This window comes from Syngnathus leptorhynchus, chromosome 3, assembly GCF_054491065.1.
Source record: "Syngnathus leptorhynchus isolate UIUO chromosome 3, UIUO_Slep, whole genome shotgun sequence".
Classification (NCBI taxonomy): domain Eukaryota; kingdom Metazoa; phylum Chordata; class Actinopteri; order Syngnathiformes; family Syngnathidae; genus Syngnathus; species Syngnathus leptorhynchus.
In genome coordinates, this window is record NC_141197.1 from 8,185,682 (window position 1) to 8,205,154 (window position 19,473).

Below are 19,473 nucleotides of genomic sequence, written 5' to 3' on the forward strand. Positions count from 1 at the left end.
ATGGATCTACATTCAAATATCTGGTGGAGGCTTAGGTAGTTATACTTAATCCACCTGCACCCTTTCGCTAGATGAAAAGAGATTCATGACCATAAAGCATATCTGAGCCTGCTTCTGAGCAGAACACGTACAGTATATAATTTGTATTCATGAATTATCTATGTGCATGAGTCCCATCATAGAATTCAAAGGGAAAAATTCTATGTACATAATTTAATAGACCATTAATATACATCATGCTTTGTATATATTGTCCTTTATTGATGTCAAATCCCCAGCACACATCTGCATTATTATCCAGGCCTGTGTGTACACAGTAATTGCTGCATTCATGTTTTTCAGGCTGAGAATAAATTTGACAGATAAGAAAATTGTAACATCCATTCAAGAGCAACCACCTTGAGAGTCAACTACTCGCTGTGCAGTTTGACTTCCTAGGTTAATACTCAATTCACACGGAGGGGGAAATTTAAGGATTATAAGATCATCTTGATCTTTTTGCTTTTCTTTTGTTTTTAATCCTGCAAAGATCAAATCCTAGCGAGTTAGGAAAAAAAAAAAAAATCTTAGTCACTTGTAAAGTCAGATGGCATTTAGGATTTTTCGGCATTCATTGCACAGTGTCAAGAAAGTGAATTGAAGTGAGGTGTAAAAGCTTAGTGGAGGTCACGGGATCATGGCAAAAGTCTGAATGCCGTTTTATATTGAAATATTACTCATTGGAGCTTTCTGCCGTCATCTCCCAACCCATGAAATATGTCTGGCGACAAGAAGGGCGACATAAAGAGATTTTTAAAATGTTTCTCCCCAGTAAATGGAGGAACAGTGATTTCCAGAATGAACAGACATTGTTCGAATTTTATTACTGAAAGTAGGTCAAGTGTGTCATTTTCCCCCAGGTGAGGCTGGGCAAACAAATGAACAATAAGTGGCAATGCAGTTGACTGTCTGCTGGCTTTGCAGGCTTGAGATGGATGGTCATGAGGAAGTTAACATGTTTCAGTCAGAATCCAGTATTGCTCCTTGAGATGGGAAACCTCAGGCCTGCGGGCCAAGGTTCAGTGTGCGCAACATATGAGATTAAATGCTACATCATATAGCGTGAGTATGAGCGACAGCATGTTCATGCTGCAAAAATGGCCCATTTCAAATCTTTTTACCTACTATATGTTAGACATATCTTATTTTCGAACTGCACATATTAGACCAGGGCTACTTTCCTTTGCTTACTTTTATGCACTTCTATTATATCTTTCCCTATGAGCTCACTTTGTTGGTAGCCCATAATAGACTCATAGGCAGCATTCACATACTATGAAGGAAAGTTCAGAGTGAGGCTTGCTAGTGGAAGAATTCAGTAAAGAGTATTTTTAAAATGATCTTGTTATTGGCACATTTAAAAACAAAAATTATTTGATAGTGCAGGGAATATTAAACGTACATAGAATGTGTGAATTGTGAGAGCTCACGAGACCGTGACCGGGAGAGAATAACTACATAACAACAAAGTTCATGTAAATGCACCTGAATGACTTGATCTTCAGAAGTGAGCACAATGGCGTCTTGGCTATGTTCTCGAGCTGTGAAAATAGCATTTCCAGCCCACAATTACACAGTCGATGACAATACTATGAATCCTGTTTAAAAATGGAGCTTTAGTTGCCTTTGACTGGTCATATTTTGTGCTGTTGATCTCTGACCCTCAGAGTTATGTGGGGAATGCCAATATGATGGCCTGTTATAATGAGCTGTTGCAGCTGGCGTTTTAGTTAAATAGCACATTTCATATAACTCAATGTGCAGAGCTCACAAACAAGTGTGTGCTTTAAGTCCTGCAGTGTGAACAGAGCCCAGAAGTCATGTTGTCATTTTTACAAGGTATACCCAAATATTTATTTGTTCACTTATGTCAAAGAAAAAAGCAGTGTGGCCGGCTTGCCGAGGTGATGGCGGTGATGAAAAAGTCCAATCTCGAGTCTCATTACAGTTTGAAACACACTGAAGTGGATGGGCTGTAAGGACAAATACGAAGCAGTTCAAATAGCGCTCTATGTCTGAGTGTGGGTGTCCGACTGTCAGCTTCTATTAGACCACAGAATGACAACGTTACAAGGGCAAGTTCTGTGGTAAACAAATTGATAGCTTACAAGCCAGAAATTTGTGGAGGAGCACCTTCTTATTGCCGTGGAGCTGCTCACCCACAACAAGCCTGACTGGGAAATTATTTTACGAATTAGCTGCGAGTATAGCGTCATCATCATGTCTGATGTCTGGCTAAGAAGAAGCACTTCATCCTTTCACTTAAAAGGAAAGATAAGCAACATAGCTATTACAGACTCTTTTTTTTTTTAGCTCTGAAATTCAATACTAACAATTAGATTTTGTGGCGTAGTTGCTCGAATGTGTTAATAACACAAGGAATTGATTGGCAATAGTTAGTGTTACTCGTAATATGACAAGAACAAGAACATCAACAACAACAACAACAACAAAATCTACGTTTAATATGAATACACAAAAGAAATTAAAATGCGGTTGTGCTGTAATATTGATGAAAAATTGAAGAATGCTGCTATGCTGTGACCAATACAGTAATAATAACACAACATAGATGTGCAAATAAAACATGGCAAGGTGTTTATGCTACAGGCCAATTGTAGTAGGAACTTTCTTGATTTTGAACTCCCACTTCAGGTCCTGAGAGATTGTACTTTCCAGGAGGCTCAACAGTTGCCACAGGGCAGTTAGGAAAGGGGAAGGTGTTGCGAAGGATTTCCCTTGAAGTCCACAACCTGAACCACAGCATGGGCCTGTTGCCCGTCGATATGCAAACCCGTACCATCGTCAATGAGGCTGAGGAGTGTGTATTCTCATACCCAAATAACAGCTGGATATCTTGAGGACCAGTTGTTTGTATGAAGAGGGAAATGGAGTGGACAGAGGAGACATCCTTCGGGAGGACTCAACAATGATTTTTATCACGTTTTGCAAGCTTTGGTTCGAATTTATTGTATTCTTTCTACAACAACTTTCGCCTTGTACCTGGTGACACAGACCTATTCAGAAAAGAAGTGAGTTAAATATACCAGGAAAACTACATTGTCCAGTAAATTGATGAGTTGGGTCCATGTGACATTGTAAGCACCAGATGATGCTCCAGATGTACTCATCTAGTTTATTCATTGACATAATGCCTTAAAGGTTTCTTTCAGACCAGTACTCAAAGTGACTTTTATTGATTGCCACCATAATCTACATTTCAAGAATAAAATGGATGATAAAATCACATTTGTGAGAAGACAACCACTGCACCTTGATTTTGCTGCAATAAAGACTTTAGTTATGTATTTCTTTTTTTATCTAAGCGTTTACATCAGAAAGCCTTTTTGTCAGTCGGGGTTGTTGTTCAGGTGGCAGATAAATAATGAGGATGGCTTTGAAAGCCTGCAAGTGGTAGCCTTGATTTGTCTGGCCCTTTGACATCCCTTAAGTGCTTATTGGTACAAATGATGAATGTGTTTAGTTTTTTTACGCAAAGCAGCAAAGCAACAAAATATGAAACTTTTCCACCCCAATCCGGCAAACAATCACAAAAAATTATATTCACATTCCTATTATTATAATTTTTAGTATTATTATTGGTATTGAGAAACCACTGCAGCCTCCTGCTGATGAGGAACAAGGGCAGCGGTTTGTCACAAAAATATTATGCGTATATATATATGATACAACAATGATATATATATATATATATATATAAGAACTGTGTGATATTGGTTATTTGTTGTATTTTTCAAATCACAACAAACATCTTTATGACACTGTGTCGAAAGATTTTTCACAGTACGACATATGCTGCAAACACATGGAAATATTTAACCATAAATAACACGGTAGCATGGACGCTTGCAAAATAAGCAAAGCTATCTTCACATACAAAAACATTACAAGAAACATGCTGAATTTTTTTAGCCTGACTATGATGTCCCGTTTTATACACGGAACACAAGGAAAAAAAAAATGCAGACTCGTTAAAGGGAAAAAACATGTCCACTAGTTATAACTACATTCAGCATAATGGTGAGTTGTATTTTTCATCATTCATTTTTATTTGCTCATCTTGGTACGGAAAAAGAATTCTTATGTGAAACCAGTGGGTGCTCTAAATTTTTCAAAAAAATCTGTAATATTATATATCTTTCCAAGGCCCTTTGCAGCTGAATACCTACTTAAGAACCTGGATAATCACCAAAAGAGTTGTTTCATAAAAATCACAACACAACCTTATGAAAGGCCTGAATGCAAAGGAAAAAAAAATCAAGGCTACAGTGAGCTAATGCGGTGTATAACCTGTGTGTATATATACGAAGATATATATTTATATATATATATATATTGTGCCCTGTTGGATTGATGTATTTATTGGACCACATATCGATGCAAAATAGGAAACCTCTAAAAGCCAGACAGACAGACAGACCCAGCAACCTCATGAGTCATGACCATCGTGCCGCCCTGAACAAACGATTAGCTTTCATTTATTTACTGTACATATTTTTCTTGTCAAAAACAGTGAAGCATATTGTCTGGAATCTTTCTAATGATTTAACTGTTACACTAATCCGTTAAATGTCAATGTTTGATCTTGTCAAAAAAGAGTGAAGCATATTGTCTGGAATCTCTCTAATGCTATAACTGTTAGACTAATCCGTTAAATGTTATGTAATTTGGACTGAAGTATAATTCTGTATACAATTCAACAAGAACATTGTGAGGGAAATGCTTATTTGTGTGTCATAATAAGCCGCTTAAGTGAACACATTTGGATAATGGGTTGTGGTATGGCATCTTGGGCTGACACCACACAGTGATGTGATTGCTCTTACACTGAGTGGGTGCTTTCCCATTTAGCTTCATTGTGTTGTTTGAATGAAGCTTTGGAATAATGAAAGGCATTAATTTGCCTAATTGTCATGTCCAGATGAATGCAGATATTCTTGCTCTTTGGAAATAGACACGGGAACGCTCCAATTTTACGTCACTTCTCCAAAGATTTTCTCCCAGAAAAGTTCAACTGTCTATTAAGGGTGGTTGTGTCGTTTGCACACAAAAACAATGCCGTATCAACCAAAATATCAACATCTGGCAAAGGAGATGAAGGATACTGTATGGAGAAGGCAAATCTTATACCTGAGACAACAGGAACCGTTGTCTTACACAGATTGTCAAAACTGTATATGTACAAGTCATATAGCGAGTGCCAGAAATCATTTGAGATTTATTCAAAAGGTTTTGCAACAAAATACCATATTTTCATGTCTGGACCAGTGTCATTAGTTTAAAAAAAGATATCTAGTAGGCGACTTTGGTATAGAATATCGATGTTTGAGGCCTGACGCACATTCGAGAATATCAAATTATATGCATCATTCATATTCTAATTGAAATTCAGTCAATTCAACCTTAAAGTGTAACTCTTGTACTAAATGTTTTCTTTCTGTATTAAAATGTTCAATAAACGCTCATTTACTACACTTGTATAATTTTACAAGCACTATTCTGCACAACATTTAAACATTTGGATGCATCCACAGGAACACTGCAAACCCGTGAACATGTAATTACTGTATTCAAAGGAAATGGTTGTTTAGATGCTTATTTAGATTGCTTGAATTGAAAGTGATTGTGCATTGTTAACGATGCCAATGAGTTAGTACACAAGCAAAAGCTATGGGAGTCAAAGATCTTTTGCTTTCCCTTTCTCTGCATGTGAGTCGCCTTTAAGAGGTAGCAAAAATAGAGAAATTGATGAGAACTCTGCGGGAGATGATACTGTTTTCCTCTTTCATCATGGTTTGATGGACCATCCATCCATCCATCCATCCATCCATCCATCCATCCATCCATCCATCCATCCATCCATCCATCCATCCATCCATCCATCCATCCATCCATCCATCCATCCATCCATCCATCCATCCATTTATCCATCCATCCATCCATCCATCCATCCATCCATCCATCCATCCATCCATCCATCCATCCATCCATCCATCCATCCATCCATCCATCCATCCATCCATCCATCCATCCATCCATCCATTTTCTGAACCACTCACACAATGCTGGATGCTCATGATGTATGTAATAATTACTCTGTAACCTTTATGTACTTTTTAGTAGAGTCTGTGTGAATGCAAAACAAATAGTGGTACATTTGATATGGAGAATTATTTTTGACTGAAATCAATATGCGCTGCACGTTTGCAGAATATGAGTACCACCCATGTTATTATACCTTCTCTGATGAGCACATGACCTCAAAATGTTCACCGTCATCTTGTCCCATCATTCCCTTTCATCCTTCACCCATCACTCGGTAGCCAATCTTCATTAGACAACACACTCTGTGGTGTAATAAGCCTTTGTTGTGAGTCACACTAACCCCATGACCCTAAATTTGCTGTGTGCTGAAATCTCCAAACTTTGGCGGATTGTGAGTAAAATCAACCACAGCGGCTAGTTTAATTTTCACCTTGCCCTACTTCCAGTGAAAGAACTCATTAAAAAACAACTTGTATTAAAGCTAGGAATAAAAAGAAAATTGTAGGAAATGGTAATCATGTCTTTAGTTCCGTAAATCTTACAGCATTTGGGAGTTTCACCAAATGGTAATAGTGTGTTTCCTTTTGATGTATCTGAACCGTAAGTGATGCCCATCAAAAACACACAGCTCCCTCCAAGATCTTCTGTGTTCCGTACAAAATGGTGTGCCTGATAAAAATATATAGAGGTTAGAAAAATAATCAGCTCCAAGAACTGATTTGCGCTCTGAGCAGCTGGAGTGTCCACAAACTGCTTTCAAGTATTAAAAACAACAAAACAATCGTTAGTCACAATTTTGATGGGAAACTCATTTATCTTGAATCTGAAATTAAAACCCCGTCAGGAAAGTGGGAAGGGTCCAAAGCGTGTTTGAATGTAAACGGGAAAAAAACAAAAGTCAAGTAAACGTCACTATTATATTATAAAGAATGCTCTTGCTCAGCTGGTTCAACTTCTTCTGCTTGTTAGTAGTAGCGCAACAAGCTCCCAAGGCATCCAAGACATTTGTCAAAGCAATGAGGGCTAATGATCGCTTAGAAAAGGGGATGTTGAAACCGTTCAAATACACCACTCCGTGAATTGAAATTCATTAAAACCAATGGGGCCATTTTACTGGAAGTCTTACCATAAGTTCCTCCCACATCCGTCCCCACAGGACAGGAATAAAGTGGATATATATGTATATAACATAAAGTAACATTATGTTTATCCTTGAGCCTTCAAAATCATTGTGATGGAACAACGCCTTGTAATGAAGAGAATATTCTCTCTGCCATTGCCATGATTTCTTACAATCGTGCTAGATGAAATAAAAAAAAGAATTACAATAACTTTATTTACTTTTACATTCATACACACAACTAGAACATGTCATAGTCAGTCGTCTTCTTGCGCCGAGCAGTTTGAGAGTTCTGTGCCTTTCTTAAGAGCCCCTCCATAGTGAATGTTGACCTAATGTCCATATTTTGGATTTTAATGGGTCTCCTACTGCAACTGGATGGCAATCAATGCAGGGTGTCCCTGACCTGTCACACAAAGTCAGCGAGTATATGCTCCAGCTCCCTTATGACCCTAATGAGGATAACGCTACAGAAATTTGAAGGATGGATGGATAGATGGGTCATTTTCTCAGCTACTCATCTTACCTGGGTCTGACAGGTGAAGGTAAACGTCATAGATGTTAGGTCTCTTACCTTCGAGTTGCAAACCTTGTACAGAGAATGACTTGTCAATCCATGGATATCAAGTCAAAGTCAAGTCTTTGAGAATCGTTTGCCAAGTAAGTCGAATGTCGTAAAATCAGCAACTCGAGTTGGTATGAGTTCAAGTCATATGATTCGAGTCCCTGAACTCTGCTCTGGTCATTAGTGCCTATGGTGTGTGATGCACTTAAGATGTCGGTCAAGACTGATCTGTATGAGGCAGCAGCATGCTACCACAGAGTGATGAAAAAAAAATGCGTTTTTGGGCTGCTGTTTTTTTTCCACATGATTGAGCAATATATTTGAATGACAGCAATATATTTGAATGACAAAGGAATTCTGAGTTTAATATGCTAGTCTGACTTATTTGGTAACTATAATTGGGTTGCAAAATTCTTTTTGGTGGTGAAAGACTGAAGTGAAGTGCAAGTGATGTTTTATTCTAATACACCCAAATGATTGATTGATTGATTGATTGATTGATTGATTGATTGATTGATTGATTGATTGATTGATTGATGATTACTGTCTGGCAACAATGTGAGCATCAGATCGCTTCCGAATTGGCTATAGTCTGGTTTCACATCTCAAACAAGGAGTCCGTATCTCGGCCGAAGTCATGAAAGGATTTACGGTCGAAATTTGGAACAGTTTTAACATTTACGGTTGTAGGTTCTGATTGTTAACTGTCCCGATTGACACAACCCACACCAGCCTAATCAGTTGGAATAATCTTTTGCTGACTTTGATCATATATGGGGAGGGATGCTCAAATTTTGCCCGATGGTTGATGTGTGTACTTGATGTGTTGTGACAATTAGTTTCTAGTCAGCTCATTGAAAAGTTGTTTTTGACTTTTCATGAAGGTCATCACAGACAATGCACCTTGTTAACCTGTCACTGTTAATTTTTTTTTTTCAAGCCACCAGCTGTGAACTTTTCTCTTTGTTGCTCTACTGACAGTGTCATGTCTCTTGTGGTCCCTGTACAGCTGGGCGGATGTGGCATACTGGGGGTTGGCGTTTGGCTCTCAGTGACCCAGGGCAACTTTGCCACCCTGTCGGCATCTCTTCCCTCCTTGTCGGCAGCCAACCTTCTCATCGCGCTGGGAACCATCATTATGGTGATTGGTTGCCTTGGCTGTGTGGGGGCAGTCAAAGAAAGCCGTCCTCTTCTGCTTGCAGTAAGTTGTTTGTCCTCATGGCACCTGCTGCACAGTTGACACATTGGTACATTTTGCGATTCAATGGATCATAACACTCATGACGTGTTTCAAAAGGTCTCACATTTAGTCTAAAGTGGCCGCTCTCTGGGTGACAGCATGCTTGTCAGAAAAATGACCTTGTGCTTGGATAAATGTACCCATCTATTTTAAAAGTGTCGGATGGGATAATCCAACCAAAATAAAACAAAGCCTTTTATCACATAATTTCTATTTGACGCCAAGATGCTATGTGAATTTAAAAATGTTGCTCTGCATATATTCATTCACACAAGTATGAAAAAGACAATACCCGTGACCTTCAGAGTCTATATATGGCAAATATCAGCACTAGACAGTCAATAGATAGAGCCACATAACTCCACACAACATAGCGTAATCCCTCAAGGAACCTGGTCCGTCATAAAATGCAAATTCCTATCCTAGAACTACTAATTGCAGGCCAATATTAACTAAAGTTCCAAATGCCGTTTTAGCACCATTTAATATAAATGTAAAGACTCTTATTCTGTTTATGATCATCTTTAAGCTGTAACCTATTTCAGTCAGGTTTGGCCAAGAGGAAGAGTTGAAACAGGTCCTTGCTAGTTTGTAAAACTCAAAACCATTTCTTCAAAGTATTTTAGTTTACCTCACTAATGCTGTCTTGGCAGTCGCCTTGCAGGAGCGGGGTTGCCAAGTCCATGTAGCAATGTGTGACCCGATGGTCCTAACTGGATTTAACAAGATGTGTTTCACAGAGTTCCATACATAAAAATGACACGCAAGAGAGCAATCACAACGATACATGTCCATTTAATTATCCGTGCCAAAGGGACAGAATCCAACACTTCCTTTTCTAAGACTGGAGGAACTGGAACACGATCATATACTCTCATCCAGAGCATCCCAAACATGCTCAATGAGTGATGAGTATTCTGTCCATGGGAAGGATGTTTTCAGCTATCAGGAATTGTGTACCGCTCTTTGCGACATGTTATTATCATGCTTCGACGTGAGGTGATTGTGAATAAAAGGCACACCATTGAGTCTTAGCATCTGCACATCCAGCATCTTCACCTTCAAAGATCAAATCTCAGGAAAGCTCAACTGCATGCCCGTTGTCCCTTATTAAGGTCTTGAAATGAATGCAGTTTGTCTTAACCGACTTGTGTGAGCAGTTGCTTACATTTGATTTCTTATGACAGTTTGGAGAGATGTTTCTTTTAAGAATCTATTTTTTCACTGTATATAGGTCAGCTGGCAGATGGCTGACATTATGTATTGTGTGGTTGAGTGGTTTGCTGATATGATGATTGTCGACCAACTGATCCAGGGTGGCGGTTAGGTGATAGTATGGGCCGCCATTTGTAATGGACATTGAGCACAGGAGCATTTTATTGATGGCATTTCAAATGTGCAGCGATACGGTGATGAGATTCTGGGGCCCATCACTGTGGCATTCATCCACAACTATCATTTTATGAAGCAGCATGCTCATGTCATGTCACATGAATCTAGATACAATTCCTGGAACCTGAAACCATCCCAGTCATTGCATGGCCAGCATGCTGAGCAGACATGTCCCCCGCTGAGCATGTTTGTGACACTTTGGATGGGCCAATATGAGTGTTCCAGTTCCTGCCAACATTCTGCACAGCTATTGATGAAGATTGGACTAACATTCCTCAGGTTGCTATCAACAATCTAATCAATCCTTTCAATGATAGGTCGCCTGATATTTTGAATGCACTTTATGTCCATCGATGAAATATGGGAAGTCTTGCCGCAACATTAACTACATTAAACTGCCATGTTTTTTTTTTGTCTCATTGATAAAATTGCAAAACCTTGTTAGTAGGGTGACCAGGTGTACTATTTTTTAACCTTAAAAGCCACAAGGATTTTATCACCTCAGTCTGAATGCCTGCGAATATTTTTGTTGATTGGGGTCATTATATTCTCAGAGAATTAAACCGAACTATTTGGATTATTTTAGAGATGAGTTGGACGAAGTAACTGGGGAGAGGGAAGTCTGGGCATCCCTCTTAAAGCTGCTGCCCCCGCGACCCAACCCCGGATAAGCAGAAGAAGATGGATGGATGGCACTTTCAAATGTCACTCCTTCCAAATGTCCACTTTTGGAAAACCAAAATATGGTCACTCTGGTTTGTTATTGATTTTGGCATCCAAAGACTCCAGTGAAGGGTTTGGAAAGGACATGAAGCATATCCTGTTCAGACACGAACTTCTCAGCTTGACTAACAACTATTGCTGACATGTTTGATAGTGATTATGCATGCTTACAGTCCATTAGCAAAAAAAAAAAAAATCTATTTCAGCATTTATTGAATATGCTTTAATGTTTTCTATAGTTTAGCCACCTTAACAGAATGCTTCACATTGTGTGTTTTTCTTGTCATACAGTGGTACAAATAATAGGAAAAGGAAAACACCTTGTGCAAAGAAGAACAAACCTAAAAACTATATTCAATATATAATTGTTCTGTAGGGCTGAGTAGATGTGGGGAAGGCAGAGAATGATTGATAGTTCAAAAAAATGGCACAGCAGGAATAAACAATTATAAACAGTGTGGGATTAAGATTGAGCGTGATTCATGACATTTGCTCTAACAGTGGCCAGAGCAATTTCTCTGTTGTCAATATAATGAGAGCAAGCAAGTTATGAGTTGGCTTTAATGAGTGGCAGCACACTTCTCGGGAAAGACACTTCCCTTCTCGTTCACCATACATATTAGGGTAATTAGCATGGAGATGGTTGATGAGGGACACCCACTGTCGATGCGACAAATGCTTGTTGGCTTTGGTGGTTGGTTGGAAAGTAAAGGGTTGTTGCTCTACTGTTTAGTCAAGCATTTTATTTGTGCAGCTCAAAGGCTACAATAGTTGATCATTAATAGCAGTAATAAATTCAAACTCACAAATCTGCTTAAGGTCACTGTGTCGACATAAAAGTAATTGCTCAATGGTGTAAGGTCCTAATCAAGTAGTGATTATGTTCAGACTCATTTCAATGATGAAAAGAAAACGTGTTAATACATATTTTAAGCAGTTTTGCAATATAAATCAAAGTAAAACATTGGAATGGTATCATTGCCTTTTAGAATTGCAACGCTTGTCTCTTTTCAACCAGTGGCCTGGTTTTCCCTCCCGGTTTTTAAGAATCAATCATTATTTTTGTCGTAGGCTACAAAGTGGTGCTCCGATCGAACAGCCACTCTTTGTGATGGAACGATTTCCGTGTTCGCCATATGTTGATCAATGCCTTTCATTGCGATCACAAAAACCAATCACCTGCAGCCAACTAGAGAGCAGCCTGTGTGCAGTGGAGCGTCCCCTCCCCCTTTCCTTAACTCAGCACGTTACAGACCAAACCAGTAACTGAAACAAGTTTGTGCATTTTCTGCAGTCAATTTGAAACCTTGTCCTGTTTTTGTAGACAGTAATGAAGGGATGGAAGTTTGGAAGTTTTTTTTCACATTCATCAATTAAAAGAGTAAATAATTCACAGATTACTTGATTAATACAACGGTAATTCATGAGCAGCTCTGAAATTGAAAAATGTGTGGCGATCAGTATTTCCTGGTTTATAGTGACATGTTTTGTTAAAAAGTTAATCAGATTTGTCCTTGGGTTCAAACTAAAGCAAAACAGCCTTTTTTTCAAATCTGTTGACAAGGTATATTTAGCTATGACCTTGTTGCATAGAACGTGACCTAAATGAATCTTATTTCCCTTGAGGCATACAAAAGCTCATGAGGAAATCTTTTCAATGTATTACTCCAATTATTTTGTTGTGCGGTGGCACAGTGGACCACTGATTAGGACGGAATACACACACGTTATGACCCCCCTCTGCTCTAATCTATGGTATTTATATACATCCATAACCATCCGTCCATCCGTCCGTCTGTCCGTCCGTCCATCCATCCATCCATCCATCCATCCATCCATCCATCCATCCATCCATCCATCCATCCATCCATCCATCCATCCATCCATCCATCCATCCATCCATCCATTTTTAATCTGCTGTTTAAGGCTGCAGGGAATTGCAGCATGAACACTGACATTCACTCTGTCAATGAGTAGGAACTGATTGCAAGTCAAGCAGTCAATAATGCCTCTAATCTAACGAGATCCAATACCAATTTAAGATATATCAGTTTTAATAATAAAAAAAAAAAACATTTGAGTGTAGTTTATAGTGTACATTGCTCAGAATCATCATGCCTCACTAATACTGTTTAGGGTTGCAAGGGAATTGCAGCATTAACACTGACATTCACTCTGTCACTGAGTAGAAACTGATTGCAAGTCAAACAGTCAATAATGCATCTAATCTAACGACATCCATATATCAGTTTTCATCGTAAAAAAAGATTTATTTGAGTGTTGTTTATAGTGTAGATTGCTCTGAATCACCATGCCTCACTAATACACAACTAACCACTGCTCTCCCTGTGATGCAACACAGTATGGACACCACTACAAACTATTATCATCATAGACATATTGTTCAATGAATACCTTAATGTTAAATGTCACTCAAAACTGAGGGCTGTTGTTTTTGCAAAGGCAGAACTTTGGATGCAGCCCTAGTATTAGTTCTCATTCAACTGCAGATTTTCATAATATTATAGGTGGATGGATTTATTTCCCTTGGGGATATAGTAACCAACAGGAATTCAATTTTATATCTGTGATATGAAGGAATGTTTTCACACCAGTAAATTCAAACTGTCAATATGAAAGCCAGTTAAAAAGGCCATGGAAGAGCTGTGGCGTGTCTGTGATAGAATTTGGTCCTACATCAATCTAAAGGAATGCACACTGGATTGGATGACACTTGAAACAAGGAGGCAAGGAGCCTCGACTGTCTGTCAGACTTCATCTGGGACCTTCCATATGGTTGCTGTTTGCTATCAAGCCAGCCAGCTGTCAGCTTGTTGCCAACACTAGCTACTCCTTTGCGCCTTAGAAGGAAGAAGAGCATTTAGGGTGGTATCTTCCGGCATAACAAAAAGAACACAAAAATACGTGGATAGGTGTGAATAGGTGATTTTTTCAGCAAATACTTATCATTAGATTCTACAAAAAATGTTTGTTAGCAATTAAGTTTGTAATTGATTATTTGTGAATCAACTTAATAATTTAGTTCACTGCACTTAATTTATCTGTATCTGGAATCTTGCCCTTTATTTTTTTACATACTGTACCTTATCACATAGCAATTTATTGAATAGAGACAATCTGCTTTTTTAAACTCATTAAAAAATAATATAGACAAAGTTGTTTGTTTGGCCCTCGGCAAGCGTTCCAGTTTCTCATGTGGCCCCTTTGTAAAATTCATTTCCCACCCGGATGTTGCCTTTCAAAGTCGATGCCCAGCAAATAAATTCACTTTGGGTTGAAATAACGTTAATGGCACAGCTCGAGGTTGCTTTGAGGGACCGATTTGCGAGCTTTGACCTCCAACAACAAAACAGCTGTAAGAGAAGGCATCTTTTAATAGAATTCCATATTTTCCACACCATAAGGCACTTCAGGTTAAAAAGTGCAGACTCAATTGCGGGTTCTATTTTGTATCTAATCCACACATAGAGCGCACTGCATTATAGGGCGCATGCATGCTGTGACTTACGGTAAACAAAAAAACGTCACGGGAACAAAACAGTGAGTTCAGTTGTACTTTATTCTACTGTTTAACCATATACTCACATTATTGTTAATCGATATTCATACGCAAATCCGTCCAAGTCCTCATCTTCTGTATCCAAATGAAACAGTTGGGCAAGTTCGCCATTAAGCATGCCAAGTTCCCTCTTGTCATTGTCTCGTCGTTGTCACTTGATGATCCTTCATTCATTGCAAACATAGAAACAATGGTCTCAGCAAGATTCTACTGTTCTGTATTTCTTTGAGACTTATGTGAATTTTCTTGTAGCCAATTTCAGGAATGTCAAACAACTAAAAGCCCATTTGAGTTTCATATATAACAGAGCACAGAGTTCAAGGTTGAGCTCAAGGTGATGTGGTGTGAAAACAAGTCTTTTTTTCTTTTCTTTTGGACCACAGTTTCTACTTTGACAACACTGAGCCAGTAGATGACAATTTAAAAGGAGTCCAACGCATGTTTTTTTTTTTATAATTCAAAACACTTTGCAGACAACATTAATAACATATCTGTGCCATCATCAAAATAGCCCATGAATTAATAATTCTGAGGATTTCACCACATTATTTTAGGGATGGATCAGTCTCATGCATCCCACCTTAATATTGTTGGGCCAATGGTGAGCCCAGCTTTTGTTGGATTGATAATCGAATGGATTGAATATTTTTTGGGCTATTTCCTGGTTCACTGGGATTCCTGCTTCTGCTCGTCAAAGCAGAGCCCGCAGAGTATTCCATGAATGCGATTGAAGTCGTGTGTATGTGGCACTTGGACAAGCCGCCCCCGCACTGCCAACACTGACAGCATTAACTGATAGTCTGTGCATACATTTCATCAGCAAGGCCCAGAAATACACTTGTCAGTTATTGTAGCGGTGTGGCACATGACATCATCAAACACAAATACACAAATATATTTGTGACTTTAATTTCTCAGCGCTAATGTTGGTAACACTGTTAGTTCATTCTAATCTGTGCTATCACTGCAGCTCTTCCGGGTTTGGCATAGTTTTACATAGTGATTCATTTGGTCAGCCAAAATAATAAATCATTGTCACAAAAACTTGTTTTGGCATTGGTTATTATATTAATTAGGGTGGAAGTGAAGACTGGCTTACTCACATTTACAAAATCGGCAAGATAACCGAAGAGTTTATTTGGTCGTTTGATTTCATACTTACTCTGTGGGCAAGCACGCCAAAGAAACAACTATTTGTGTACAGAATATTAAAAAGTTAAAAAGTACAGCATATTAAAAAGTAAATTTTCCATAATATGGCCCCTTGATGCCACACTGGTGGAACATAGTAAATTTGTCAACAAGGTTGACTCACTAACAAAAGCCATAAGCATTTGGTACAAGATGTTAAATGACTAGGTCGTACCATACTTAATTCTTAAAAAAACACAGAAACAGAAAATAAACTTACTTTGCAGTTCACACTTTCTGGTCAAATAAATAATCACTGTTTTAGGATGTCAAAATAAGGCATGACTACTAAAAGCATTTTAGATGGTTCTGATGTCCAACAACAAAAATAAAATAAAATTTGGACTCGATTTGAATTTTGTGCTACCCTTAAATCTAATTGCTTCTACTGATTAGGTTTGCTTTATCTCTTTAAGGCAGAAAAATGTTAAACAGTTAAAAGTGGTTGATCAACGATCTTTTAATCTATGCCGTTTTATCCCACACATTACTGGGTGGAAAGTTGCATTTCTTGTTGACATTTATTAAGATTTCAAAATGAAAATGATAATTCAATTCCCATGCAGATGGCTAAATTGGCAGACTGTTTTTCATTTTATTATACCCTTTCTACCGAGATCCAAAATGGATTTTGGTAATTTTCAGTTAATTTCAGCAATCCAATCCAGTTTGATATGAGTAACCGGCAGTTTACAATACCTTGAGGTACAATCAGTAATTTGATAGCCATCTTGTGATATATACAGCAATAACAGCGGGCTGCTATCAAATCATCCCACTTACTGGGGCAAGGACCCGTGGTCTAAAGATGAGTTACGTTTCTTATAAAGTCCAAATTAATGAGTGAAATATTCACAGAAACACAGGGGAGTATGATGTTTGTTTTTCATAAGGATAACTAGAGACAGACATGGTAAAATGATTTCTTTTTGTGTAATTTATGCTTTTATCTAAGGCAATCATCAGAAGATGTGAGGGCGTAAGCACTCATGTTCAGACAAAAAACTCAAACAATAGTTTGTCCTCATGTAATTTACTGTTTTCCATCCTATTCTGAAAGGATCAATAAAACTTCACTCAAGCAAATATTTTGCAAGATTTCATTTACGCCAGTCTTAATATGACCACGTCACAGGGGAGCATATTTTCATTTCTAAATCAACACCTGGATATTCAGAAATGATTTTTTTTTTCTTGCCAACTACATTAATTTAGAAAAATGGTAAATACAGTCTTAGAAATACCACATCTTTTATTCATAGGGCCTTACATTGTGCACAATGTGGGCTGCAATCAGTGTGTCACCCAATCAATTTCTCATCCATCAGTGTTGTTGCCACTGACATCTTTGGCATTTGCACACAGCAACCCCCATTTCCACAAAGCTAGACAATTTTACATTGTACAGTATGGTTTCCATTGTTAGAACATCAATTCTCTGTACTCCACTGTGATTAGCGTTGCCAAAAATGGCCCAGTTGGATCCATTGTAACGTGTTGAGATTTATCGTTTTTGTGTGACAACAATAGACTGGGAGGACCACAATACACATTTGAGACATTTTCCTCATGCAAACCTTGTCTTCTTCTAATCAGTAGGAGGGGGGGGGGGACAGAAAGAAGACTCTGCGTTGTCTCACAATGATAGCGTATATTGCTAGGTAATCTAACTGTTCATTTACACAATGAATGAAAACACAGCACCAGATGTACATAAATGGCATTCAGTGCCTTCAACAAATGGTTGAACTGTTTGCACTGTTGAAAGTACCTGGAGGAGATTCACATCACATTTAAATGTCAACCTTCATTAATTGCACAACTGGGAGATGTATGCATCTACCTACCTACCTACCTACCTACCTACCTACCTACCTACCTACCTACCTACCTACCTACCTACCTACCTACCTACCTACCTACCTACCTACCTACCTACCTACCTACCTACCTACCTACCTACCTACCCAACCATCCATCCATCCATCCATCCATCCATCCATCCATCCATCCATCCATCCATCCATCCATCCATCCATCCATCCACCCAATGGCACCCACCCGTCCATCTGTCAGCCAGCCAATATTGAATTTGATCTCAGGAGCTAACCGCTCCAGCTGTCTCAGGTGCCTTTTCCAAACTGCCTGTTTCAGCTCCTTCCTCAGATTTCTTAATGGATTCAGATCATTATCATATAAAAGGCCACTTCAGAGTAGTTCAATGTTTTGCACTTAGTCATTCTGGGATGTTTGTAGCTGTGCGTTTTGGGTCATTATCCTGTCGAAGAACCAATGACCCTTGGCTGAGACCGAGCCTTTCGACAGCGGACAGCAGATTTTGTTCCAGAATGCCTCCGTAGTCTTGAGATTTAAGTGTTTTGCACATTTTAAGCCCCCCAAAGCCTTTGGAACAAATTGGAACATTTTTTTTATATTATGATAAAACATTATCCATAAACTTATCTGTCTCCCGGCAGTAGACTTAAATAAATAAAGCTCTCTGCTCCTACAGATGCCTCATGAGCGAGAGCAACCCATCCTTCACATCTATAATCTGGTAATCACATCTTTCTGTGACCGTCTAGAACTTTTTATCGTTTCGGAAATGTTGAACCTCTTCCGGCGTTGCTTAGAAGCCCATCTTGAGTAAGTGGTTGATGGATGAGCTCAGAAATGTTTCAAGAAGTCACATGCGCTCACAGGAAGAAGATATATCACCCATCAAGCAACTCATCTTCACTGTAACACGAATTAATGCTGCAGGCGGGGACCGGTGTCGAATCAGGAGAAAAGTAAAACGTTTGAATTCCCATGCCTGAAAATTTGTTTATTCTTCAGTCGCGCATACTTTGCTGACTACTTGACACTATTTATCCTTCTTTATCTTTCTCTTTTTTCTTTTGCGGTTCAAGACTCCATTATGCTGCTGCTAGTCTTCTTCATAAATGTAAACTTTGCTTGCTCGTCAAGCAGATGCCTGCAATCCCTACTGGTGATGCTTTCCCTTCTATTGTAACGTGACACACTTTTCTTTGTGTGCTCCCAGTTTTTCATCCTTCTTCTGGTCATCTTCTTCCTGGAGATCCTGTCCATCATGCTCTTCTTCATCTACCAAGACAAGGTAATCCTGTTTCCTTTGAATTTTTTTTGCACTAAAGTAGCGGGAGGAAATATTTCTTTTCAGAGCTGCATCTTCGCCATGATAAAAGTACATTGACAGGCAATTTGTTCACTACTAAATACCTCATTTTTATCTATTTGAATCTTATTTTTTTCAAAGCATCAGCCTTTAAGTTATATGACTACATTTCATCAATGAAGGAATTGTTTATGTCAAATGTGTGACAAATATCCAATGTGCAATCCTGACTGATGTGCAGGGAAGTGACAAATACATAACTCATTATTTACATAACATCACATACTAAACATCATAACAACACAGCATTCATGTTTTACAGCATGTCTATCATTTAACATCGCCGAATAATTTCAGTGTGCAATAAATGTTGATTTATCTTGGATAGTTTAACTGTGACCAACTTGAAATATAAATA

At 38.5% G+C, this 19,473-nt stretch overlaps 1 protein-coding gene across 2 annotated transcripts in view; it reads left to right on the forward strand.

Moving 5' to 3' along the window:
* Positions 1-19,473, forward strand: part of tspan4a (tetraspanin 4a) — an 84,275-nt gene that overhangs the window by 40,382 nt on the left and 24,420 nt on the right. For both annotated transcript variants that reach the window (XM_085907289.1, XM_085907288.1), the window contains 2 exons: positions 8,800-8,991; positions 18,963-19,037. In XM_085907289.1, coding sequence (XP_085763415.1) covers positions 8,800-8,991; positions 18,963-19,037 — 267 coding nt within the window. The remainder of the gene's footprint in view (positions 1-8,799; positions 8,992-18,962; positions 19,038-19,473) is intronic.